The sequence below is a fragment of the Corapipo altera genome, unplaced genomic scaffold (genome assembly GCF_003945725.1).
Source record: "Corapipo altera isolate COAL_440 unplaced genomic scaffold, ASM394572v1 44, whole genome shotgun sequence".
Classification (NCBI taxonomy): Eukaryota; Metazoa; Chordata; class Aves; order Passeriformes; family Pipridae; genus Corapipo; species Corapipo altera.
In genome coordinates, this window is record NW_020884880.1 from 13,726,550 (window position 1) to 13,752,391 (window position 25,842).

The following is a 25,842-nucleotide window of genomic DNA, read 5'->3' on the forward strand; positions in this document are numbered from 1 at the left end:
CTTGGGAACTGGGGTATTAGCCAGTGTTTCCTTGAGCAGATGGTAGAAGGAACTTTTATCATATTTCTCTGATGTCATGAAGATGATAAAAAAAGATGAGCCTAGATCTGTGTGGGTTTGAGAAATGGAGACAGCTACTTAATAAGGAACATTTGAAGAGAATGTTCTGTACCCTATATTTTAGCAGCCACATCAGAAGAAAGATTACTGGTTCCATTGAGAGCCATGCGAAAGGCCGTGTAAGTAGAGCAGATGAGGTGCTCTGTGATGGTGATTAATGCTGCTCAGAACTGTCTGATGAACTGTTACTTCATCAAGACCCCCATTTCTCATGGTGGTTCAACTTTTGCAGTTTCCATAAAATTATTCTGCCTTTGCCTTGCTTATCTAGAAGGAGGAGCAGTTTTGAGAGGCTGCTAATTTGGAGGCCTTGGGCTCCCTCCCTCTTACACAATTCTGGTTGTAGGTTGACTCGATGTAAACTTCGACAGCACTTGCAGCTCCTCAGTGAAATGCACAAGCCTAATTGTAATTCCACTGCATAAGTGCCAAAGTGTCAGGAAATTATTTTCTTTTAGACATACCATTTAGTTTGATTGTTTTGTTGATTTTCTTTTCTTAAAGAAACTGCTTGTTTTTGTGTCCCTTCCAGACTGGGACAAAACCACACTTCAGAATGTCACGCTTTCCCTAGAACTAGAAATGGAAAGCCCAAGCCAACTCCAATATTGACTTAAATTTAATACTTAATGCTATAAATCCATTTGCAGGCTTGACAAACAGGAGCTATGAAGCTGGGTGTGTTCGCCCCAAATATTGCATTCCTTCTATACTCCCTCAATTTTTTGCAAAGTTTACTGTCAGGTGTAGGTCATGATGATGTTTATGTGCTGGTTTCCTGCTTCTTTTTAAGGAACTGGTGCTGGGAAGCTGGTCACACCTCCACAACCACCAGCAAGATCCCCAACAACTGAACTTACGAGCAAGTCTGGAGTCTCAGCCTGGGCTACAGCTCATGACCCCTACCCACCACTCAAAAATGGAAATATGCACATCATTGGTAATATCATCTAAATTAGATCTCTTAGCCTTATTTAATAATTTTAGTACAAAGGCCTGTCTGTGTCTCACACCTCAAAACCTCACTTGAGACTTTCTCCTAGCAATAGCAGGGTTGTGTAATAGAAACATTTTTGTACAACCTTATACAGTGATACAAAATTAAGGTTTTTTCACAAAGGCTTTGAATCAGTCAGTAGAAAAGAAAAGCACATATCACCTGCAAAATTATTTAAGAATATGAAAAGTTCCCACAATGTGCTTATATTACCATTCTTTAAACCGGGTCATGGACCTACAGAGCAAAGACCAGTAAGAATTATTTTTGTGGTCTGATGAATTGGCCATTCATTCTTGTTTATAGCTAAGTGGCTTAAAACCCACCAAGGAATACCTCTATTGCCACAATACCATCAATGCACAAAACTGGAAGAAGCAGCAGCTTAACTTCAGTCTTAGTAGCAGGCAGTAATTTCAATAAAGGCAGAAAATTTGGACAGCTCACAGAAGTACTCATCAAGATGGTTTATATGGAATGAACCAGTATCAGTTCCAGGAGAAAACAAGTCAGCATTTTTAACTGAAATTACTTGCAGCAACATTGTTGGGTTTTGGTGGGGTTTTTTAAAGTTTCTTTTTAACAGCAACTAATGTTTACTTCCCTGAAACTCTCCAGATGACTTTGAATCTAAATTTACTTTCCATTCTGTGGAAGATTTTCCCCCACCTGATGAATTCAAGCCATTTCAGAAAATATATCCCAGCAAGATAGCTAGAGGTAAGTGTGTAAACATGAAAAGATCTGATAATTATCAAGAGGATTAAAAATGGGGAGGGAAAATAAAGAACAGAACTAGCATTAAAGTAACTGGGCTGCTAGCATAGGCACAGAGAGAAATGGGATTTGTCACAGTGGCAACAGAGACCAAAGATATAACGAAAAGCACTTAATTAATTACTTTAAAGACTTAGTAGCTAAAAATAAAATGTGGCTGGACAGGCAGCCTCAATTTTTTAGAGTGCTGAATTTGCAAAGCCCTTGATGTTAAAAACAGTGATGCTGTAAAACAGACTTGGCCATCTACTGAGTTGGGTTTTTTGTTCATTAACTTGTGAAATCACAAAAAGAAAGTGACTCTATCCATGTCTTCCATCGTGTGTTTTGATTTAAATCCTATGCGTGGTAGTAACAAAGGGACTTAGTACTTGAACCTTGTCAGGAAAGTGATAAATGGCTGAACCTTGCTTTTTACTTCTCCCCCTGTAACTTAGAAACATGGCACCAGTTCACTGTTGTAAGAACAGAAGTTCACCTATCCAGCTTTGACAGTGGGTAGTTGAAGGTGCCAAAAGATCTCATGCTCATATTCTGCTTTTTATAAAACCTACTATTCTGTATTATTAGATCAACTGTTTATCTCCAACTTTTAATTAACCTGTTTGTTTGTTTCCGTGCTAAGGTATTTTGCATGACTTGACAGCCTCAGTCAGTCTGAATTGTCTGATGTATGATCTGATCTGATCAAAGACTTGTTACTGAAGGGCTACAGAACATGAGCAATATGTTTGTGTCTGTCTGTCTGTCTGTAAATATATATATATCTATCTCACATCAGAGGTAGCAGATAAATTCAGCATCCCTGATGTATAACTGCATCCAAAATACCTATCCAAAAAAAATATATCTTATCTCCTCTGATTAAATCTGTCCTATCTATTTACAGATCCTTCTAAAAATCCTCCATTAAGAACACATGTGAGATGAGAAGAGTCTGCTGATGCTCTCTGGAAGAGTATTAAAAAAGAACATCAAGATAATATATAAAACAGAAGGGGTCCCCATTGCAGTGATAGTGATTGTATTTGAGTCACAAGTACTGCAATGTAAACATTTCTATGAACTGGAAAAATGGTGTAAATGATACCTTTTTAGCTGGCCTACATACTACAGGAATGTTAGTACAGGCTTTTAAATTATTGTAAATAGGTGGATATTTTTTAAGCAAAGCAGCATAAAATTTAAGTTCTTTGTAGTGTTGAAACAATTCTCATTCTTATCATGCTGACAGTGTTATCTCAGAATGTTTTGCATTACATGCCTGTATTTCTTTTTTCCCCTTTCATCATAATTTTTAAGTATTTTGGAAATTCTCCAGTTATTATTCAGACATTTTTTCAATGAACTGTCAAACTAATGTACTACCTTTAGTCTGTTTTTATGTTCCTTCGCTTCTATCCGGCCTATCCTCAGATTGCAGCAGGATCTCACTTTCATGAAGGGACAGGCCCACAATCCTTCTCTCATCAAGCATGAAGAGGAGATGACAAGGAGCTGTGGCTGCTGTTGAGCCTATCTCCTACTGATTACAGATCCTTATAGGATAGTGTCTGAAGAAGACCAGCCTGGGTAGGGTGGTCATGGATTTGACAAAGATGACAGAACTTCTGCAAAGTAGAGGAAAAGAAAGTTGCTATATTGTAAGCAAAAAAAAAAAAAAAAAAGGTGTGTGTGAATACATATGCCACGATGTATGTATGTAAGGGCACGTGTCCTGTCTTTTCCTGCTGGCAAAGTGATTATTTACTGTCACATTCCTGTGAGAGTTTGCCTTTACTCAGCAATTTTGAAGCCATTGGATGAGAGGTCCAAAACCCACATTTTAAACAGGCAACTAGAACTACTGTAGGATTCATTGTCCAAAACACACCACATGGAACAAGCAGTCCCCAAAGTGGTTGTCTTGAATAAAGTTGGTTGGGAAAAGTAACAACCTAGCAGCAGACAAGACTTCAACTTCTGCTTTTAATATATAGCTAGGGGTAAGGTCCTTGGATCACAGATGTTCAGATCTGCTCCTAAGATGTTTATTTCTCACAAGAATTACACTTGCTCCTGTGCATTTCACTGCATTAGGAGGCGTGGTGCCAGATTGAGGGAGGTGATCCTTTCCCTCTACTCAGCACTGGTGAGGCCACACCTGGAGTGTTGTGTCCAGCTTCTGGGCTCCCCAGTGCAAGGGAGACATGGCCATACTAGTGAGAGTCCTACAAAGGTGATGAAAGGACTGGAGCATCTCTCCTATGAGGAAAGGCTCAGAAAACTGGGGCTATTCAGCCTAGAAAAGAGAAGGCTCAGAGGGGACCTCTTCAATGTGTATAAGTACCTGAAGGGATGGTATAAAGAGGGAGCCAGTCTCTTTTCAGTGATGCCCAGTGACAGGATGAGAGGCAATGGGCACCAGCTGCAACAGAGGAGGCTCTGGCTGAACATAGGAAACATTTTTTAATTGTGAAGGTGACTGAGCACTGGCACAGGTTGGTCAGTGACATTGTAGAGCCTCACTCCTAAAGATACTCAAAAACTATCTGTACTTAGTCCATGGCAACTGGCACTAGCTGACCTGCTAGAGCAAGGAGGTTGGACTAGATGAACTCCAGCCATCCCTTTCAACCTCAAACACTGATTCCCCCTTTTACAGTTTTTCTGAGTTCCTACACCTGGGTCACAATAACCCCATGCAGTACTACAGGCTTGGAGCAGAGTGGCTGGAAAGCTGCCTGGCACAAAAGGACCAGGGAGTGCTCATTGAGAACTGGCTGAACATGAGCCAGCAGTGTGCCCAGGTGGCCAAGAAGGCCAAGAGCATCCTGACTTGAGGCTCAGGGAAGACCTTATTGCTATAACCTGAAAGAAGGCTGTAGTGATATTGGAGGTTAGTCACATCTCTCAAGTAACAAGCCACAGGACAAGAGGAAATGGCCTCAAGCTGTGCCAGGAAAGGTTTAGATTGGATATTAGGAAAAACTTCAAAGGGTGGTCAGGCATTGGAACAGGCTTCCCAGGGAAGTGGTGGAGTCACCACTTAAATACGTGGAGGTATTTAAAAGATGTGTAGATGTGGCACTTGGGGACATGGTTTAGTGGTGGATTTGGCAGTGCTGGATAACAGTTGAACTCGATGATCTCAAAGTTTTTTCCAACCTATATGATTCCATGACTCACCAACTTGAGAAAGGACACTGCTGTTCCAGGGTGAGTCTGGTGCCAACAGCAAGGCTATTTACAGTTATGGCAATAATTTATATAATTGCCACCAATTCCCCTCATTTACAGCTGTAATAATGTTATAGATCACAGGTGATCTTTCCCCATGGTGTTGCCTTTGAACAAAACTATTTGGAAAAGACAAGTAACTGCAGCTTTATATATCTCTGCTTTTCTCTTGTAGCAGCTCAGTTGTGCTGTAACTTTATTTCCACACACATAGGTTCATGGTGTGAGATTGTGTAAGAGTAAAAAGCACTTCACCTGTAGGACTATAAGAAAGCAGCATTAGTCTTTTTCTAGCCTATTATGATACCTTGCTGTACATCATGGGAAAAGAAAAAAAAAATTGGTGATGCTTTGAGCAATACTGTCATTGTCATTATTGTAGTTACTTGATAAATATGCATGAATGCAGTAATAAGCAGGGGTCTGCATATACATTGCTTCTCAAACAACTGGAAAAGTTTAATAGTGCTTTAAAGACTATTTTGTTATAGTACTATTAAAGGTGACGTTTTGTTGGTTCTCACTTGTTCTGAAACTTGTGTACTGCTCTGTAATAAGTAACTTCATAGGGATTTTAAAACTATTTAATGCTAGACTATCTTCCAGAAGATATTTGAAGAAGAAAAAAATTCATTTTTGTTATGCTTCAGGTATTTTAGAAGCAAGCAACATCTTTCAGAGATTAAATTAGAAATCCTGTGCATATTTGCAAGCATTGGTGAAATGGTATTTCCATATTTGTATCATTCAAGATCCATTGAAGCTTCTGGAGTTGCTGTTACCTGGAGATACAAAGAATCACAACTGACTGTCACCCTACAGCAATTGTCCCACAAATCCTATTGAGCCACAGCTGTGCTCAAGACCACTGAAATTGTTAAGACCATGGGGTTGTTCTGGTTTCTAGTGATTGCACCCAACTATGTTGCTGTAACACAGTATATGTTTTTTAAAAAGCTCTACACTACTGAAACAAAAGCAATACAGTATTAGAAAATTACTACCTGGATCTCTGTGCTCAAAACAATTTATTAGTTCTGTCATATAAGCACTTCCAAGGACATAAACTCCCACAACAACGTAAGTGCAAATGTCAGTTTCTTCTGTCTTAAAAAAACAGGCAAATAAGATATATTATGTTTTTAGCAGGAACACCTTTTATCTTGCCTCCCTCTCAACTCTCAAATGTCAGGAATCCAAGTTGTGCAAAATAGCTGTGTGAAGTGACCCTCTGACTGGGGCAGTCATTTTATCCCTGTTCTCCCCTTGTTCACAATATCCACCAACAGCTGGATGCAACAACTCACAGAAGCAGAAGCAGCTTTAAAATTCACCATGGTGTTGTTAAGTGTACTCTGATTAGGAGTATTTTTATCCAAAGTACCCTCTCATTCCAGAAGTGATTCCATGGGAAATCCATTTACTTTACTTACAGGCAGCTGGCAAAAGCACACTTCTCTTTCAGAGGGTTTCATCCAGCACAATACCCTCTGAAATGAAGTGTGCTCCTTGTAGTCAGTCCCTATCCTGGCTACGGTAGAGAGTAGCTAAGTTTCAGGGTTTACTTGTGAATTTTCTCCTTCCCTTGTCTCCACTTGCAGAATACCTAAGCACAGGAGTTGGTCCTGTAAAAGAGAGCACAGGTGGAGTGTATTGTGAATGGGAGATTAGTAGGTAGGACTTAAGAAAAAACATCTTCATGCTTGTTTTCTGTAAGCAAAAAGGCCCAGTGTTTTCTTGTCCAACTGCCAGTTGTCATATAAGGCAATATCAAAGTAATGAGTCTGAATAGAACAATTTCATTTAGAAAATCCTGAGAATGCAGTGCATCAATATGGCAATGACTATTTCCTTGATGCACAACTCTTACAGTTTCAAGTTGAGGTGTTGCTGCCTTCTAATGAGCTTTTGCTTCCTCAATACAGAAGTCCATGGTTCTTCAGCATCCACTTTCCTGAACAGTGAAGGATTTTAACTCCACGTGCTAACTTCCACTTATTAAAGACATGGACTTGTCTGAACCTCCTGTTTAAACAAAAACCCAAATGTCTTCATCAGACACAGGAAGCAGTGTTTACTGGTTTAATTCTCAAAGTGTTTGCCCTATTTCACTTCCACAAGAAGAAAATACATGAAAAGCAGGTCTGCCTGTAGGACTGTCAGGGAAGGGAAGCATGCTGCAGAACTGCACTTAATGTAAGGAAGCATAAGACAGCCATTTCTAAGCCTAACCAGTTGGATTGCCACACCCACTAGTAACTCACTGGTACTGAGTGGATTCATCAGCCATGTATCTCACCACAGAGATGGCTAGGAACTGTTCAGCAGTACAAAGGCAGAAAGATGGAGAACAGCCAGGTATTGATCAATGTCCATCCAGCATTCCTTCAAAAAATTCCAAATTTGTAGCTTGCATATAAATTCAACACCTTATTAATTGCATCTTAGGAGCCAATAGATGATGTGTAGACATCTTGGCATCCAGGCTGGCTCTGCATTTCAGTACTTGGTACTAGCGCAGCAGCCAGTGCCCTAAGCTAAGCAAAGGCAAAACTTAACCTGGGGGACTTGGTTCTGATAATTTGTGCAGGCATTATGTCAGGTGCTGAATTGCTGTAATCAGATATGCTCATTTGAGGCCAGTACAAGGTCGAGAACCAGGACTTACCCTCCTGCCTCCCTGCAAAACCAGGATTTGAACTCCACCATTCTCTGTATGAATTAGCAAGAAGAGAAAAATGCAAGTCAGCTTTGCTGCAAGTCCTGAGCAAAGGAGGGAAAACCAGATTGCTTTCAAAAACGATATGGAAGTTAGCCTGATGAAGTTAATCTTTGCTTTAATTGGTTGCCCAACATACATGTTTAAACATTCTGTACTAAATTAGCCAGCATGCACACAGTAATTGGACCAGTCAGTGACTTTCTCCTTTCACTATATACATACACAAACAGAAACACCACAAGATTGGACAAAGGAAAGCAATTTGTTAACCGATACAGCTAGCAAGTAACATTTTTTCCTCTAGAAATGTTTTTTCTGCAAATTCACAAGTGTGAAGACTTTCTTTCAAGGCTTGAAGAACATTGCAGTCTTCCAGTGAAAAGGCTAACAATAGCCACCATAGCTGAAATGAGATAAAATTCGTTGAAAATCCATTCCAAGCAAGAGTGAAATTGAAAAAACAGTTGTCTGCAATGCAGCATAGGGAAAAGGGACTTTGGAGACCATTTGAGCAGGTAGAAAGGTGGCTTTGGACCCGATTCTGAACACCCTTAGTAAAAGAGGAGGAGATGCAGAATCGGATCCAATATTTCACTGGTACCAAAAACTCAGGATCTAAAGAATTAAAGTGTTTGCTTACTTTATTTGAAGAACTTTAGTTCTGTGTCAACACAGTCATAGAAAAGATCCACTACTTCAGCAGGATCCAGAATCTCTGTACGAGAAAGGATATCTTCCATTGCTTCTAAACCTTGTTTTTCAAGGTCTAACATAATCCTCATCAGTTTCTGACCTTTATCCTAAAGGCATGAAACAACCAAACTCAATTAACCAGCAAACAGGCTCATTAAAGCATTTTATTGCTCTCTTCTGTTATAGAGATAGTTTCAAATATTTTTAAATATTAGAAAGCCTTTTTAAGTACAAACTATTTCTATTATTGGTTTTTTGGATGCCCAAAGACTAAAAGGAACAGTGCTGGACACTTTGTGCATTAAGAAAAATAACAAAGAAGGAGTTGCTAAGTTGAAAGCAAAGGAGGAAGATGGTGACAGATGGATAGAGGAAAATGGTACAATGCTTGTTGTACATATGACAAAGAGGTAAAGCAAATTCTTAAGCCTGTAAGCCCACAAACAGAACCATATGAGAAGTCTAGAAGCCTTAAGAATTGTACAGATGGTGGTATTTATATGTGTATCCCTGAAATCAACACCTGCACGATGATGAATAGATCTGAAATGATGTGTCATGTAACAGCATCAAGATTCCACATCCTGGGGAAGGCTTTGTGTACCATTCTGATGTACTGCTCTCCATGTTTCTAGAAAATTCATGTTTCAAGAAAATTCGCTCCTGGGAAAGGTATAATTTTATTTTATCCAGATATTATTTAAACTCTACCTTTTTCTTTTTTTTTTTTGTATGGAGAGGTGCTGTTTGTTTTGCTTGCAGCTTTCAAAATTGAATTCCAGAAAAAAAAAGTCATTCTAAATGAGTGATAGTTCTGAGCTTTCCAAGATTTATACCAGCATTTTGTCCAGAAAGAGTAGAGCACCTCAGCTAAGGTTTAGACTCTCAGGTGGGCAGCTTTTATAGCATGAAGCCTGACTAAAACTACATTTCCTTTTCTACCACAACTACTGGTGTCATGCTATGGGGACTTTAATAAGTTCACAAGATGCTAAGATGCCTTTTCTAGGTCTTCTCTAAATCAGCATCTTGCCCCAGACAACAAAGCCCCACCCATACAGGATCTTAATTCCTGAGAAGCTAAGAGCAGATGTTGGCAAGTGCCTGGGGAAACTGCCTTCCTTCCCTTTAGATATAGAACAAAAAAGTACCCTGCATTCTTATGAGAGTCAGCTGCACATTGAGTCAGTGTTACCACAGAGGCCACAGATTTTAAATTACACCATTCCAAGGGATTAAAAATGGCATCTTGCCAAAACTGTATTTAAATAAAGTTTGTACTAGCAAAGGTAATCATAGTTTCCTTAATCAATCATGGATAAGTATGAATGCTGTTATTATCTTAGCAAGACTGAGCCATGCAAACACACACAGAGGAAAACTGCAGAAAGTAGGTCCTCTGTGGAAGTATAACACAACTATGTGAGGGTCTTCCACAAATTGCCTGAGACACCAACAAAAGCATGACTGGCATGTCCTGGTGATATCTCCCTCTCCTTCACTTTCTCATAACCACTTATCCAGTTTACTGCTGTAGTTGTAATTCCAAATGTCAAAGAAGTTATTGAACTACCTGCCCAATGACATCAAAAGTGGTATCTCAACCAACTGGAAAAGCTATACAGAACAATCCCCTTCCTGCCTTTATTTATTCCAAAATCTATTTCTGTAAGAGATCTTCAACACTTTAGGCTTTACAATGGAATGTTTTCAGCCCTCAGGTACTTATTGCATGACATTGGAATGTGTTGTTTCTTCTCACATGGCATTTTCAGTTAATTCTTAAAAATTAACAAAAATGCGTTAAATTGCAAAATGTGCGAAACTGCAAGACTTACAAAACTGTCATGTACAAATTATTCCTTCAAGAAAAACATCTTTCCAAACTATGTAGTTCTTAATCCATCATATAATTTATATTACAGCACTTCTACCACCATCCTAATTTTGATACCATGTTGCACTAGCATGCAGTGTCCTAATCACTAAAAAGACTATATGCATAGTGGGGATTGAACAAGCTAATCAGCTTGTCAGTTTGACTTTTCATTTTGTAAGAATAATGGAGCAGAACACCACTCACTGGATAACAAAAAAAAACTATGCAGAATGGTTTGTCCTTCAGAGGGTGTCATTATTCAAGTTAAACTTGCAAGGATTCTAAGAATATTCAGAGAATGTTTTTTAGTGAGTGACTTAGATTTAAATTATGGAGTTAAGAATCTACATTTACTTCAATTCTTTAAGTCCAGGTCCCACAGCTCTTACCTGATCATTCTCCAGGAGAGATCGGGCCCATTCATGTGCCTTGTACAATTCATGCCTACGATCAGGTTTCTCCTGGAATCGAGGTATCTTTTTAGCAGGATCATCATCGCCAAAAGAAGGAGACTGTACTTTTGGTACTAATTTTACATCATCAACAAAAATAAAGGGTTTAAATATGGACCTGAAAGAAATGAGAATTACTGCTTGCAGTAATAAGAGAGATTTCACATATGTTATTGAAATACTTACCAGGCTGTTTTAAAACAACACATACAGAACAGCATAGATAATTCATCTACACTAGGCATGGATGAGGTTAGAGAGTTGGTACTGGTGACAAGCAAAATATATCTATGTGCTTTAAAAGAACTGGGTTTGCCAATTATTGTAAAACCTTACCACTCTTTTTTACCTATGGGCTTCCCTAGAGTCCTCCATGCCAGTTCTGCCACTTCTGAAGAAGAGTAGCACTGCTTTTCCTCTCCAACTTTTTTTAAAAAAAACTCAACATTCAGCCTCACATCAGTTTTTCTTATCTGTTCATATTGCCATCTCTCCTTCTCATTCCAGATTTAATTTTTATTACAATCACAAATACACACTTGTGTGGAACAGGGAAGATTACATATCTTGCTAGAGGATTTGGCATATAACTGGCAGCACTTTGGAATTTTATTTCAAGAGGTGGGGAGAGACATGGAGACCAATATTATGACACTTCTCAAACAACTTCAACACTGAGTTTGGACCTAAACTCCATGTATAGAGAGGGACAGACAACAAAGCCCCACCCATACAGGGTCTTAATTCCTGAGAAGCTAAGAGTAGATGTTGGCAAGTGCCTGGGGAAACTGCCTTCCTTCCCTTTAGATATAGAACAAAAAATACCCTGCATTCTGCAGTGAAGAACCTGCCAGAAGTGCAAGACTTCTGCAACACAAGATTAATAACCACTGCCTGCATACAGTCAGCAGGTTCACTGCTGCTTACCCTTCCATCACTGTCACAAAGCCTTGCTGACTAAGAGTTTATGTGACTCACTAGCTGCATTTAAAATAATGCTATTTTAATTCATTTAGAGTGTAAAAAAGAGCAAGAAAGGAGTCTGTACAAGACTTTTAAGCTAGGATCTCCACATTCAAAGAGACAGAAATCCCACCAAAACAATTTGAAGCCTTGTTCCTTTTTATCACAAAGGATTTACATCAAGTCAAAGAAAAGTTTCGGTAAGAAAGCTCAAACTTCACGCTTAATCCTCAATGTTTGAGTTGCATAATGCAAAGTGAGTGAAAAGTCCCTTTGGCATGGATGACTTCCATAGACCTCAACAGAACCTAATGCTTACTACTGCTCCTCTTACAGGAATGTCTGTAAGCTGTTCAAGGGCACCATTTTCTTCTCTCCATAACCTCTTCACCTCAATGCAAGTGGCAGATCTCCTGGTTTAGTTTAATTTCTGTGAATCCCAGGTGAATACTGTTTAAAGCACAAGATAAATAATTATTTCTTTGATGATCTGACCCATGAGTTCCCTTGTCTTCTCTGCTGCTTTCAGCTAGAGAGGACACTATGTAAAACAAATGGAAATTGTCCCTCCAATAAAAAACATGCTTGGGATACCAGGAACTTACAGATGTTTTGCTGTGTTAACATTTTGATGTCATAAGAGGCTACCTAGAATACACAATCCCTCTTTCCTGGTTAAGACACTTTGTTTCAGTCTTGCACCCACCTCTCAAGAGAAGTGACTAAAATGGTCCACAATCTCATCATTTTAACAACCTTCCTACTGGAAAGCAACTACACTGAAATAGTATGTAATTCCTGGGTCCTCCCTAAACTGCATTTACCCTAGAAGTTCTGAATTCAGGTAAAGTTCTAGATCCAGTCATTCAAGCCAGTGGTATCCATTTAGAATTGCAGCAAGATGCAGTTCAGTAACGCAGGACTGTCAGATTGCACACCAATAACTACTGACTGCATTTCTGGTTAGAACATGCTCTTGAAACATGTTCCCATTTAGGTAGCAGCATTTGTTTATTATCTTTCAACCCATCATCTGCTCTGCACCCCAGGGACCCAAATGCTGTGGCTTACCTTGAAGGGTCTGGCGTGCCAGTGAAGTAATGAATACAGGGAAAACTAGGGTCCTGAGGCAGAACAGACACTATGCTAGCTGTAGTAAGGAAAGATTCAGAGTCCACACAGACACCACTGTCCTTGTCACGCAGGACATCAATCATAGCTTGTGCAGAAACGTCACCTATATGAGGGGGGGAAAAAATTCCTGAGTGTTCAATGGCTTGGACCCCAGGTAAGGATTTCAGCCTGAAAGGGCTTTGGCCTACTATGGCCACTGACGCTTGACATGGGCTTGTCAAAAATCCCAGTTAACAGTTTCTACTTACACAGTGTACATGCAGAATGAACTTGCCTAGCTAGTAAAAGAGAACAGTAAGAAGAGAACATTAGGCATTACAATTGCTAGGTAGAGAGAAATGTCATTAAAAAGGTATTTTTTCAGGAAGCAGGCCATCAGGTTCAAAATACTGCTTTAGCAGTAACTACGAACAGACTACTTACATAAAACACCCATTTTCCTCTACCCAAGCCCAGGCAGAATGGGAGCACCCTGATCTCCCACTTCTCATCTATTTACACTGTTTCTCAGTCAAAATTTTGAAATACCATCCTGCATTCACAGAATGTTAAAGCAGCAGACCTAGACAACTGAGATTTTTCTCCAAACCACTGTCTACAAGAACCCCCTGTTCTCATTCTCTTTCCTGCCCATGTCTTATCATAGTTTTCCCCCCATGGCAACGCCACGCTTTCTTGCATTACCCCCTTGGCAGGTAGGGCTTCCTCCCCAGTAACTCCTCAAACCCTGCACTGACTCAGATGCGCAGGTGCCTCAACGCACTAGAAGACATGGAATGAATCAGCAGCCTGCAAGATCTGCAGCCATAGCCATCTGCCTGTAGGAGCCCTAAGGGGTTTTAATGCTATAATTCAGGTTTAGTAATATCTTTTACCTATAGTCCTTCAGAGTTACTGTCTCTGCCTTAGATGCAAAACATGCTACCTGTAATTCTACAGCCTTAGCAGGAATTCTGCATTACAATAAATATCTCACCTCTGCACTCTTCTTGATGTTTGCCAACATGCAAAGATGCCAACAATCTAGTAAATTCACATCTGTAGTAAAGGGCTATTTAGAAAATGATAATTTGTGCTATTTTTCACACATGAAAGAACAGATATATGTCAGCCATGCACTGCGGCAGGCTGGTTATTTCAGAGGTATTCTGGCCAGCTGCAGTGAACTGAGGTCAGTAATAAATCTGGGTCTGGAAATAAACCCTTCCTTTGATTGCCGGGAATTGGCACACTGTCAGTCCTAGTAACTTTGTTCAGCTCAAGAATGAAAAAGGGACTTCAGTTTGCAGCTGACTAGCATTGCTCTTCCTTAAACTATGATCTTAATCCTTTCCCAAAAGGCTAAGCTAACCTCCCAAAATGTAGGTTCCACTGAGCTCAGTCTTTCATACGTAAAACCATTTTTTTAATACCGTAATTTTCGTATTAGGTAGGCCGCTATAATTAGAGCAAAGCACAAATGCAGCAGCACGCCATGCACACCAGAACAACAGCAAAGAAAGATAGTTTATAATTGCAATGCTGTTTGGAAACCTTGAGGGGGACTTCATCCTAAATCGTGGCAAGTTTAGGGACAACCTTCAGTTCTGAATTTCTCTTCTACATGGTTTACATGTAGAGGTATTCTCAGTCACATGCAGTTTTGGACAGAATTTCTGAAAAGGAGGCAATAGTGACTAAAAATCCCACTGCCCACACAGAAAGATGGTTGAACACTTACCACCTTGCTTTTCTAGGCTCTCCCTGCCAGAACAACAAGCTATATGGTCATCAGCAAGAGAGAACACTTCAGAAAAATTGAAGTCTGAGTCTTCATTCCACCAGCCTTGACTTTTCACATAATTCCTCAGTTCAGGATGCTCAGCATCAATTTTTGTAGTTAATGAAAGCTGATTGCAAATGCATTTCACCCCCTCTGTAGAAAGGCCACATATGAAAAAGGAGAATTAATGCAGCTTTTCTGTGAGAAGCTGGAGGGAAAATATCTTTTCAATTATGAAACAAATTAAACCACTGGTTAGGATGTACATTGGCATGACTGCATAACTACACAACTACACATACACAGAATTACCAGTCACTGCAGGTTGCAGAGCTTAATTTTCTGTGCCCTATTGAGACACTGACACTGCCTTGTTACTAATAGTAGGATTTAGTTAGAATGCCAGTTTCACAATCCATACCTCACATGTTCTGACCATGAAGTAATAATGATATCTAAATGCCAGAGGCACCTGCCTAACCTTTTTTCCAAGGGTGTATTCCACAGCCACGACAAGGCTTAAGGTCTGACTTGATTTCAAAATATATTTCAGCAGAGCTGCATTTACTGAACCTGCCTTGCCCTTCAAAACTGAGAATTTGGAAATGCTTACCAACTTGCTTCAAGCTTCCCAGTAGAAAAACAGTTTTATTGTAAATTAAATTTTTTTTATATTGAATTTTAAAATGGAATGAAGTTAAAAGGAAGTTAGAAGTAGCCTTCAAAGAATATTAAAGGGTTTTTTAGCTTCCTTTTCTCAAAAACACTGCAATGCTAATAGCCATACATCCACAGCTTGAGTAACAGTGGTTGCTGCAGATACTCCTCAGAGAGAATAAAGAAAATGCAATGGAAGCCAGAGAAAGAGCTGATAAAGTAAATCTGTAAACTAAAGTAAAAACAGATTCTAGAATTTGGCACAAACCTTTTCTTAAACAGAAACAAAACCAGTAGTTGTGAAAGTTTCTAATACTGCCTTCCATAAAAGTAAGCTTGCTTTTGTAATGCCTCACGCATGCGATTTAAATAATGAGTAATAACTTCAGGAAGTTATGTGCATCAGTCTGCAGAAAAATCCCTGTCATTCAGTTCTGACTTATACTAGGGTCACTGGCAGCTTGTTCTGATGCACACTTTCAAACAGCACACTTTTCAGGGAATTTTCTTGGCTTGACTGATAAGAATATTTGTGTTTGTATCCAGCTAGACAAGCCACTATTTAAGAGCTCTTTAAAATATTTAATAACTCATGTAAAATAGTATTTCACTATTTCACAATATGATCCCCTCAAAAAAAAGAAAATTTATCAATCAAATAAATTTTTTCACTCAGACTAAAGAACAGTAATAGAAAGGATTTTTAAGTGTTTATTCTTAAATTAATGTCAAAGAGTTGCTTGATAAATACTTACTATAAGCTTTACAGTACTACAGCAGTACCAGTAGAAACAGAACAGCTCTGAGGACAATCAGGGAAAAAAATGCCTTCACACTGGGGAATGACACATTTTCCCCATTTTAATAGCATTTGTGCATTCACTGGAAAGCTTAAGAGGCACATTTATGGTTGCAAAAAAGAACTGCCTGAACAAAGTACAAAATATAGAGTTCTTACATAGCCAGCAGCTTTTCCTCCTGGCAACCTCGGCAGGCTGCAGGAGATGGAAACTACTTATCTGTGGCTCACAGGGACCTCCTGAAGAGAAATGTGCTCGTAAAAATCAGAACAGAGGCTGCAGTATCATTTCAAAAAGCTGCAAGCAGCAGATGAAGGCAACAGTTTATAAGCTGGGAAGAAGGACGTAAAGGTTATGTATTGCTGATGCAGCTAAAACTGCTAAGTAAAACCCACTGTTCTTTAAAAATTCGTCAGGTAGGTCAAGAGAAGGCAGCAGGCTGTCCTGCATAATCACAGGAACCTCAGGAGCCAGCTGTTTTCCAGAACTGAGATTTTATCAAGACAGCATTATCAGTCTTCCCTCCTCTATGTTTGGTATCTGTTCAGGCCAGAAGACTTCCTCCGTCTTGTAAATATCCTTAAAATGCGAGCTTTGCTTGGGAAAACACTCTCTGCTAAGGTAAGCTGATTCATATTTGATGACATGAACTGACAACAGGCCATCACACAACACTGTACAGTCTGGTGTTACTTCTTTGCTCCTCTCCATATCTGCTACCTTCTACCTTCCAGTGAAGGGGAAATGAAGAGAGAATTGAATGGATCTGTCACAGCTCAAATCATGGATGACAAGAGTCCTCTTAAATTATCTGAATTCTTAACTCATTTAAAAGTGAGTAAATTTTAAAAAGCTCTACTCTTATGAAAATAAAAAACCCATCAAAATTAAAACCAGCAACTGAGAATAAATTAAATATAGGCCTTAGACAATCACATTACCTTAAGGCAGCCCATATTTGGTGGAAAAGTTTCAAATAAGTTCAACCACTAAGCCAGTGAAACATAGAAGTTAGTTTGGCAGTTCTGGCTTCACACATACAACAAAAGAAACCATTAACAAGATTAAAGAGCAGCAAAGTATTGTTTTGCATTATCAGTTAAGAAATGGGGATATGAGGGCACTACATCTATTGCAGTAAAGCAACCTGTATCAGTGCATTCAATTTGCACAAGCCCTTTTCTGAAAACAATCGATGTTTATCCTTCCCTCATAATATTTTAGATTTGTAAGTAATAATTTGGGCATAAACTCCTCAAAAAGATACTTAAGAGGTTTCAAACAGTAAATAAATCGGGGAAAATATACCTATCAAATATAAAAATTTAAGCATGATGATTATTACATAGTTTATGTATAAAGAAAACAATCTCCAGCTTCACAGAAAATGCTAAGTTACATCAGCTAATGCAAATCAACATACTAAAAAATCAAGAGTAGTACAAATAAAGAAGTTTCAAATTGGCAATTTAATCAAACACTTGCATTCATTATTCACTGATTTAAACTCAGTGAATTATTCACTGATTTAAACTCAGTGAATTTTAGACGAATCCTTCCAAGACAACTCTTTACACCTATTTATAGTAAGAGAGGCTTGCTGGGAGTGATAAACTGACCTGTGATTTTTTCTGCTGCCCAGTACTTCCCAGAAGTCTCCAGTATCCAGGCTTCATTTCTGTCCACAATCAAAAATGCACTTTGGAAAGTATGGCATGAACTCCCATCTTCATAATAATTTCCACCTTGTCCATGCTCTTCCAACAGAGCAACTATTACATCCAATGCTTCTTTAGCTGTTGCACCTCTTTCTAGGCCAAGTCTATAAGAAAAGGGTAAAACAGATATTCTGAGAGAAATGTAACAGCAAGGTCTTGTTATTACTTCTAAACATCAGCACTGATCCTGTTTTAAAATACCAAAGCGTCAAGTATGCCTGGTGTAAGAATTCTTGCTTTAACGAGCTACTAGAATTAAAGGATAAAATATTGAGTTATTTATTTCTAGTCTATATTTTCTACAGTGGTTCTTTATTCCCAAGTCTATCATAGCTGGCTTTTAGTGTTTACTAACCAGTGGTCTTATCTGCACTGTAAACATGCAATGCTCTATTTATCCCCACCTCAGGCAGAAAAATTTGAAGGACAATTTCCACATGTCTTTTCAAAGTAACAACTATATCAAGTTCACTTTTCTGTAGAAAAGTAGGAAATTGTAAATTACTATTACCAGAGACCAAAAAAGGGAAGGAGTATTACAACCCCTTTACAACCTTTCTTTCCCAATACTCCAGCATTAAATTGGCCATGGAAACTAGATGTAATCCTTTTATGCATACTGCATACTGTAGACAGAAGTATTTGTGCACAGTCATACTCCAGTGTTCCTGCAGAGGCTTCCTCAAAACACCATTTAAATACCAGATACGCCTTTTGTCTGAAGTAAAACTAACCATATGTCTAAAAGAACAATTTTAAAAGGAAGTGTGAGCAAAGCAAGGGCATTTTAAGGAAAAGGAAATTGAGGCATGATAATAGGTTTTACAAAGCCATAGGGAATGACTGTATCCTGCCTTGAATAAATGGGATTATATAATCCCTTGAGATAATTTACAGCCCTGAGTCAACAATAAAAGCAGTAACCAGAAAAATGTCCAAATCAGACCTGCAAACAATTCCAGTACTTCCAAAATGCAATTACTGGTAATGAGGAAATGCAGTATTTCAAAGAACAGCATATCCATGGCTCCATCCTTTGGGAGAGTTATCTAGATCAGCCCGAAATTTCTCTGTTGGTTATGTTACCTTAATATTTTCCTCTGAGTTTGTCTTTTGGTAATAACTCTATGGACAAAGTAATTTTGACTGATGGATAATTCCAAAAAATTCACCTTTTTAAATGTAAGTACTGTGCTAGCTCTTTCCATTTCCCTGGAAATGACGAGAGGAAAACACTACTCTTTCTTTCCTAAAAACTATAGTACACAAATGAGGTCCCAATAACTTGAATACAGATTTGTTGATCTCAGCACTTTTCAACCTGATCTCTGCACTAGGTCTGCTTTGTTAAATAGTGGCTACCATTAGCCTTGTTTTAGGTTGAATTACTAAAAGCAGTGTTTTCATCTCTCTCAACAGCATGTATTTATCACTTAGTGACAAAGAAGAACCAAGAGTCAATTAGAATTTTAAGGCCTAACTTACAGTGACAACTTCTGTCACCTTGTTTCTCTTGCTAGCTGAAACTTGGTTTGTGTTGTTGACTCCATTTTTAGTCCCCATGCATTTATGTTATTCCTTTATCACTGGTGCAATTGCTTTTTCAGACCAATACTGATATGTCAATCTTCACACATACCACAGATATAATTTAAGAGCCAGTCCAAAAGCATGTCTTATTTCCTAAGAACAATTCCAGGAGCTGTCACAGCCACAGTTACATGAATGGACTGAAAACTACCTTGGTGATCATATAGTCACTAGATTCAGTGATAATCTGCTCTCTCCTTTCCAGTTAATGACCAAAACCAATAGGTTATAATCAGATCAAAACCTGCCAAGAGACATAACATCACACTTTAACTTTTAATAATGTCTCCTTGAAATTTTCCATTTGAGATGGTTATAGTCTAGCTTTCTCTGTCAAAACCACAGCAGAGATTCAGGATAAAGAAGTTTCTCTTAGATATTTTTTTTTATAAGTGGCTCCAATGCTACATTTATTTCTATTTAACAAAGGTCTAGGCTCTGCTTTTGTTTGGCTGCTCCTATCTGTCAGTCACAAAGGATAGCAAAAAAACCAAGAAAACAAAAAACCCACATCCTACACAACAACCACACAACTCATCTTCACAAAACTGTTAAGTCTTGCCAGTTATCTCAGCATCAGTGTCCTGGGCAACTGCAGCATAACCCTCCCACTAACACATTTCAGAGTGCCTTTTAAGGTGAGCTGAAAGCAAAGTTTGAAGTAATTTCACCCCCAGATGAGAGCTTGAATTAGTCATGAATAAAATTTCAGTGACTTAGTAAAAGCCACTGCCTCAGTACCTACAATATGCTATCGCATTGTCAAAACAACATTATCTTAAGCTTTTCAGCTTCACCTATTAATTATATATGCAGGCTTTCCAAATTAAGTAGCTAACATACTTGATGACATTCTACTAAATTCAGTTTTGATGTCTCTAAGGAAAGAAATTGGTAAACAAATTAATACCATTTTAAAGAGCATTCTTGACTCCCTGCCAAGATTGGCATCTCTGTGTGGCTCTGAAAAAGTTATTGCACCTGTGATGAAAAGAACAAATAAATAATACAAACACATAGGGATTAAAATTAAGACAAAAATGCAAAACTAAGGATGTATTTTACAGGTTTCTTCATCTATACCTTTTGTATGATAATCCTGTCCTATTCTAACTGTATAAGCATAAGCAAAACACAAATTCTTCATATGAATGTACTTCCCTAAGTAGACAGATGCTTTATAGAGGCAACTGTGCCTTAAAAAAACCCAAAACTGCAGCCACACTAGGAAGAATATCTGAAGAATACCCTCATAAGATAACCAATGCAGAAATAGTGGTACAGCTTTCAAAGACCAGCTTTTGATTAAATCCCTAGAAAATAAAAGTTCCTTAGGAATTTGTGCTGAAACATGTCTTCTCTCATTTTTTCCCGTCAGTTGTGACTAGGTTTATGTTCTCCATTTAGATTAACCGGAATGGGGATCAGCCTGCATGGAATAGGACCAATTTCTAACCCTGAAGACAATCATACAAACTTTATTAATTTCTTAAGAATCATTCAAGTGTTCTGACACTCTGTGATACTCTATCAAGCTACAACTCTGTAAAAATCAGTCTTAATCTTCAGATACAGCAGTATACTAGGTAACACAGAGTTTTCAGTCACTAAGCCAGCAGCCAGTTGGTAAACAAGCTAAAACCCTTGTGAAGCACATCTTTACTGATGTCCATTGTGATCCTTATTGAAAAAATCCTTTGTCTATAAGGTTACAGGATTAATTTTCAATTTCCTATTTCAACAACGAAATGTGCTGACTTCAGAATTGTACTACCCTGTACTACCTCTGGCCTGTTTAACATCATGTTCTCTCACAACAACCACCTACAGCCTTTGCCCATGTTGGCTGGATTTTAAATCCAACTGAAAAGTGGCGACTTCAGATGAGTTCAAAGAGAAAGGAAGTCTCTCCTATGAAAAAGAATAATCCCTCCAAGAGAATGTAGAAGCAAATTCTTAGGGGAGCCTGAGCATTCAAGCAAACTTTGATTCTACTACCTGAATGACATTCCTGTGTTGACAACTCTTATGTGTGCTCTAAAGAACATCTTTCAGAGTATGACGTTTTCAGTTTCTTTCGCAAGCAGCCAGTGCTATGCAGACACAGAATGTCAGTCTTCATGCTTCAGCTAAGATCTGACAGAGATGCACAAGTCCAACATATACATAGGTGTGAGAAAAAAACTGTCCAGCAGATATGTGCATGTCTTAATTAGGCTTCAAATGCCTGTATATTTTTATTCCAAGAAACCCAGTGCAATAGAATTAGTCTGTTCTGCAGGTGGGTAAAAAGAAGCAGAACTGGTGCCAGCTGCTTCACTGCAGCCTACTTGAGACTGATTTTGTACTTGATGGCGCTCTATTTGATGAGGTGACATGAAATAGATAAGCTTAATGCAACTGGCCAAGCCTTCATGGTAAGAAAAAGAATCACTTTAGCTGAAACAAGCACCAGACGGTAGCCTGCAACACATCTCTAGTTCTCCTTGCCTGAAGCACACTCTCTCTGCATTTCAGCTACAGAGAATTTCTTCTGCAGGTAAGAAGAAAGAGAGGGAGGGTAATATCTACAGGAGTGTAATATCTACAGGTGATGATTACTTATTGTTTATTACCAGTGCCTCCTTATTTTCATATCTCCTGATTTGCTAGTGTGGGTAAATCTAGAGCTGCTGGATAACATATATTTGAATGTTAAACCGTAATTTGAGACTGAAATAACTGACAAAAATAAGCAGAACTCTACATTTAAACCAACGGTTTGTCAAAAGTTTCAAAAGCATGGTAGTAGAAGAGAAAAAAATAAAGGTGGAGCTTGGAAAGCCACCTAATATATCCCTTTCCTTGACAAAAGCTTGTCCTATATTTTCTTAAAAGAGCCCTCAAGTCTATTCAGTCTCCCTTGATGCAATCAAATTCACTAATCTGCCCAGGTACAGATTCTCCACAGATTCCTTCAGTAACAGACCTCAGAGAAAATACCAAAGTGAAACATAACAAATTCCCTCATTATTTTCTCATTGGTCAGATTCTATAAATCTCTGATAATATTTTCCATTTCCACTGCATTCTCTACAACTGTCTCATATTCCTGTTGATTTATGGTAGCTGGAACCACATGTATTTCTGCAGAGACATCATTACAGAACATCTACAGTCAAAGTTTCAGGCAGCTATACACCTAACAACAATTTCTTCTAACTCATGATTCCCAGCTTGCTTATGAGAATAACTTCTAAGGTTTTAATGTCCTCTTAAAAGTCAAGGTATTTCCTGTCCTTTATCAATAAAATCTGTTAACTCACTGCAGGAATAAAGTAGAATGGTATGACAAGGTTTTTCTTGACTACCAGTTATTACTGTGCATTTATCAACTCCTTGATATTTAAGTGAATTTTCTCCCCTTCAGGAACTAAGGTTAAGCTGGGCTGTAACAACTCTTTAAAACTATGTGAAGTGTAGCCACAGCATTTAACTTTTTCCAGTCATCCAGAACCTCTCCCATTTTTCACTAGTTGTCAAGAAAAACGAGAAGTCACCTGAAATTGTTTCACCCTGCTCATTAAGTACCCTAGGGCAAATTCCAGCAGGACCAGTGGATCTAACATTGATTCACTTAAATATGCAGCTGTTGTCATGTCTTTAACTAAACTGAGTCCATTTGTTTCATTTCTCTTTGTAATAAGTTCACGCCATACTCTCTCTTCTTTCATTTTCAACTTTCTTCCCCCACCCAAGTCTCCTTTAAATTCCCTTCACCACAAGATCAGCATGCAGGCTGAGCCTTACAGTGCAGAACAAGCCTTTCGGGCAGACAGCCTTCAATGAACAAACTCACAGGAGTTTGTTTGCCAGCATTTAAATAAGGGAAATGGTTTGCATTGGAATGCATGGGCTGAAGTAAGGCATAGTAGTTTGTTTATGCCTACAGTTGGCTATAAGCCCAGAATAAGCTTTTTAGGTCAGAGTAGGCTGTTGTAATGTGGGGGAAAATGAAGGGCACACCAGCAATCTGATATTACAAATTGGTTAGTAGTTCCTTACTAACAATGTAATCAAATCTCTTATCCGGTCAGAATAGCCATTGCTAGACTGCAGGGTATGTAGACAAGGTAGAGTGAGTGAACCCACAATAGACTGGTACATCCTTGGTAGCTAAATTCAGATTGCAGGTGTTTTAAGTGTTAATTCAACTGTGTCTGGAGCTCTGCCTAGGCAGGTCTCCTCCTATACTCGTGCCAACACCACAAAGCTGTTACTGGTACAATCATCGTCTAAACCTTTGGTGTTTGAAAGGCTGGTCACAGCTTGACAAGCCACCCACCTTACAAGATCCATGCCAAGCAAGGCTTCAGATTCAGAAGCTGGTTCTCTGGTCACAACGGCTTCATTAGCTACACAGACACCGTGCTCATTAGCTCCCATTTCTGCCCCCCAAAGCCAGGAGGGTCTGCTCAGCACAACAGCATGAGTCTTCGGCACCTGCTCAATCTCAATATATGTGCACTGCAGGGACAGCAGGAGAAGAAGAGGTCAAACAATTGCAAGTACTTTATCTAGTGTTGTGACTGAAATAACACAAGACTTCAATGTACAGACAGGACACACATTATTTAAAAAGTTCACATTTTGTGAATGAACAAGGAACTTTTTTAAACAACATTTAAGTGTCATGTTTGAGCCTTTGTTGCATAAGTCTGTTAAAATACATCTGTCTCGATGCTTGCAGGTTGCAAAGAGTCAAGCAGAACCCAAGTGCTAGAATCATTGGAAGGCAGGAGGAGACTGTACTGCTACATTAATGAAACACAGATCATGTTTGTACATAGTAACAACAACAAACCATTCTACCACTTCACCTGAGCGCAATTTCCAGTATTTAATTAAGTACATAGTTTAACAATGGTAACTGGACAAAATACATTAGAAGGCTTCCCCCTCTCCCTTGCTGCCTCCCCAGCAGCTGCCCCAAGACAGAGACAACTGCAGAAAGAGAGGAAAAGAAAGGTCTTGAAAAGATTCAGTGGCATGCTTTGATAAACAGTCATAGAAATAAAACACAGGCATTGTTGTTGCTTAAACTCTTGTGCTATTTTAAATGGTCCACTGTAATCGGATGTTTGTGGATGTACTCTGACAAGTCAAAACTAAAATGGAAAGCTGCAGAGAAGTCAATGAAACTGCAAGGAAGGAATTATATGTTATCTTTCTTTTACTTTTTCCTTGCCCTAGGACTTCAAATCAAGCACTGTTTTACCAAACAGCATGGATTAGAGCTTGAGCCATCATTACATCATTGGCTTGTGCAAACCAAAGGAATGGGCTTAACATTTTACTACTGAGTTCACATCAAGTTTTTCAAAGATCAAACTCCACAGAATTTTCTTGTGAGGAAAGTGAAGTTGTCTGAGGTATTTATGAGACAGCTCTTAGTGTCCAGCACTCCTGTTGTAACATCTTCCATGCAGGAAGTAATCTGCAACATTTTTCCAGAAGAATACCTGATCAGAAATATTAAAGTAAGCAGGATCATCAGAATGGACTTGTGGACTAAAAGTTGTTAGCCTTGTTTCCCTTGCTGGGTCTATATTAATACCTAAAGCCAAAGAAATCAGTCCAAAATGATTAGCAGTGAGAAGCTATAGTTTTTCTCCTAGCCTGTCTTTCCCCCTTTAAGGATTACACAGCATGAGCATCTTCATCCTCCAGTTTGAGCAATGATTTTTACAGTAATAGTTAGTCTAATATGCAATTAAAATGCATAGCAGACCATCTTTGATCAGAAATGGCATTTTCAGAGTCCTTCACTCTGACTATGCAAGAGGGACACAAGAAATGAGCTTGCCACCTTCATTAGGAAATGCATGCAAATAGTCAAACTGCCACCTTGCTATAAAACCAGGCAAATTATATGTGAAATAAGAGAATGATTTCTCACAGAGGATATACGTGATGATTTAAAAAAAAAAAAAAAAAAAAAAGGAAGGAGCAGAAAAGTCTTTCCTCTTTCATTATAAGGAATAAAAAGAGTATAGGGACATGTTTCCCTTTTCTGCTGTGTGCTTAATTTTAATTTATGGCTTAGGCAACAAGATCCTGTCAGGAACGAACTTACTGTATTTGTTAGAGAAAATCCTTAATACAGGGGCCAGGAGCTAAAATTTGACTAATGAAAACACTTTTTACAGTTCACCCTTTGCTTTATTGTGTAACCAAGACATGCCAGAACAGATATTCCTTACCAAAACTCCCCCTTCTTCTCCATTTGAGCTGTCAGCAAACAAATCTCATTTTTGACATTCTGTGCAATTTTATTTCAGTGCTTCAGGTCAGTGCTGTTTGGATAAGCACTTAATACA

At 38.7% G+C, this 25,842-nt stretch overlaps 2 protein-coding genes across 13 annotated transcripts in view; one reads left to right on the plus strand and one right to left on the minus strand.

The window, feature by feature from the left end:
- The window catches only part of WIPF3 (WAS/WASL interacting protein family member 3), a 35,654-nt gene extending 32,092 nt beyond the window's left edge, over nt 1-3,562 (plus strand). For all 10 annotated transcript variants that reach the window (XM_027639364.1, XM_027639365.1, XM_027639369.1 and 7 more), the window contains 3 exons: nt 914-1,060; nt 1,736-1,837; nt 2,784-3,562. In XM_027639364.1, the coding sequence (XP_027495165.1) occupies nt 914-1,060; nt 1,736-1,837; nt 2,784-2,824 (290 nt within the window). In that variant the 3' untranslated portion in view covers nt 2,825-3,562. The remainder of the gene's footprint in view (nt 1-913; nt 1,061-1,735; nt 1,838-2,783) is intronic.
- Nucleotides 3,563-6,124: 2,562 nt separating this feature from the next.
- SCRN1 (secernin 1) overlaps nt 6,125-25,842 on the minus strand; it is a 39,536-nt gene continuing 19,818 nt past the window's right edge. For 2 of the 3 annotated variants that reach the window (XM_027639255.1, XM_027639256.1), the window contains exons 3-9: nt 23,808-23,989; nt 17,795-17,997; nt 14,677-14,871; nt 12,894-13,059; nt 10,797-10,977; nt 8,476-8,635; nt 6,125-8,238 (exon numbers count right to left, since the gene is read on the minus strand). In XM_027639255.1, coding sequence (XP_027495056.1) covers nt 8,477-8,635; nt 10,797-10,977; nt 12,894-13,059; nt 14,677-14,871; nt 17,795-17,997; nt 23,808-23,989 — 1,086 coding nt within the window. In that variant the 3' untranslated portion in view covers nt 6,125-8,238; nt 8,476. The remainder of the gene's footprint in view (nt 8,239-8,475; nt 8,636-10,796; nt 10,978-12,893; nt 13,060-14,676; nt 14,872-17,794; nt 17,998-23,807; nt 23,990-25,842) is intronic. The other variant, XR_003527019.1, reaches the window with a different exon arrangement.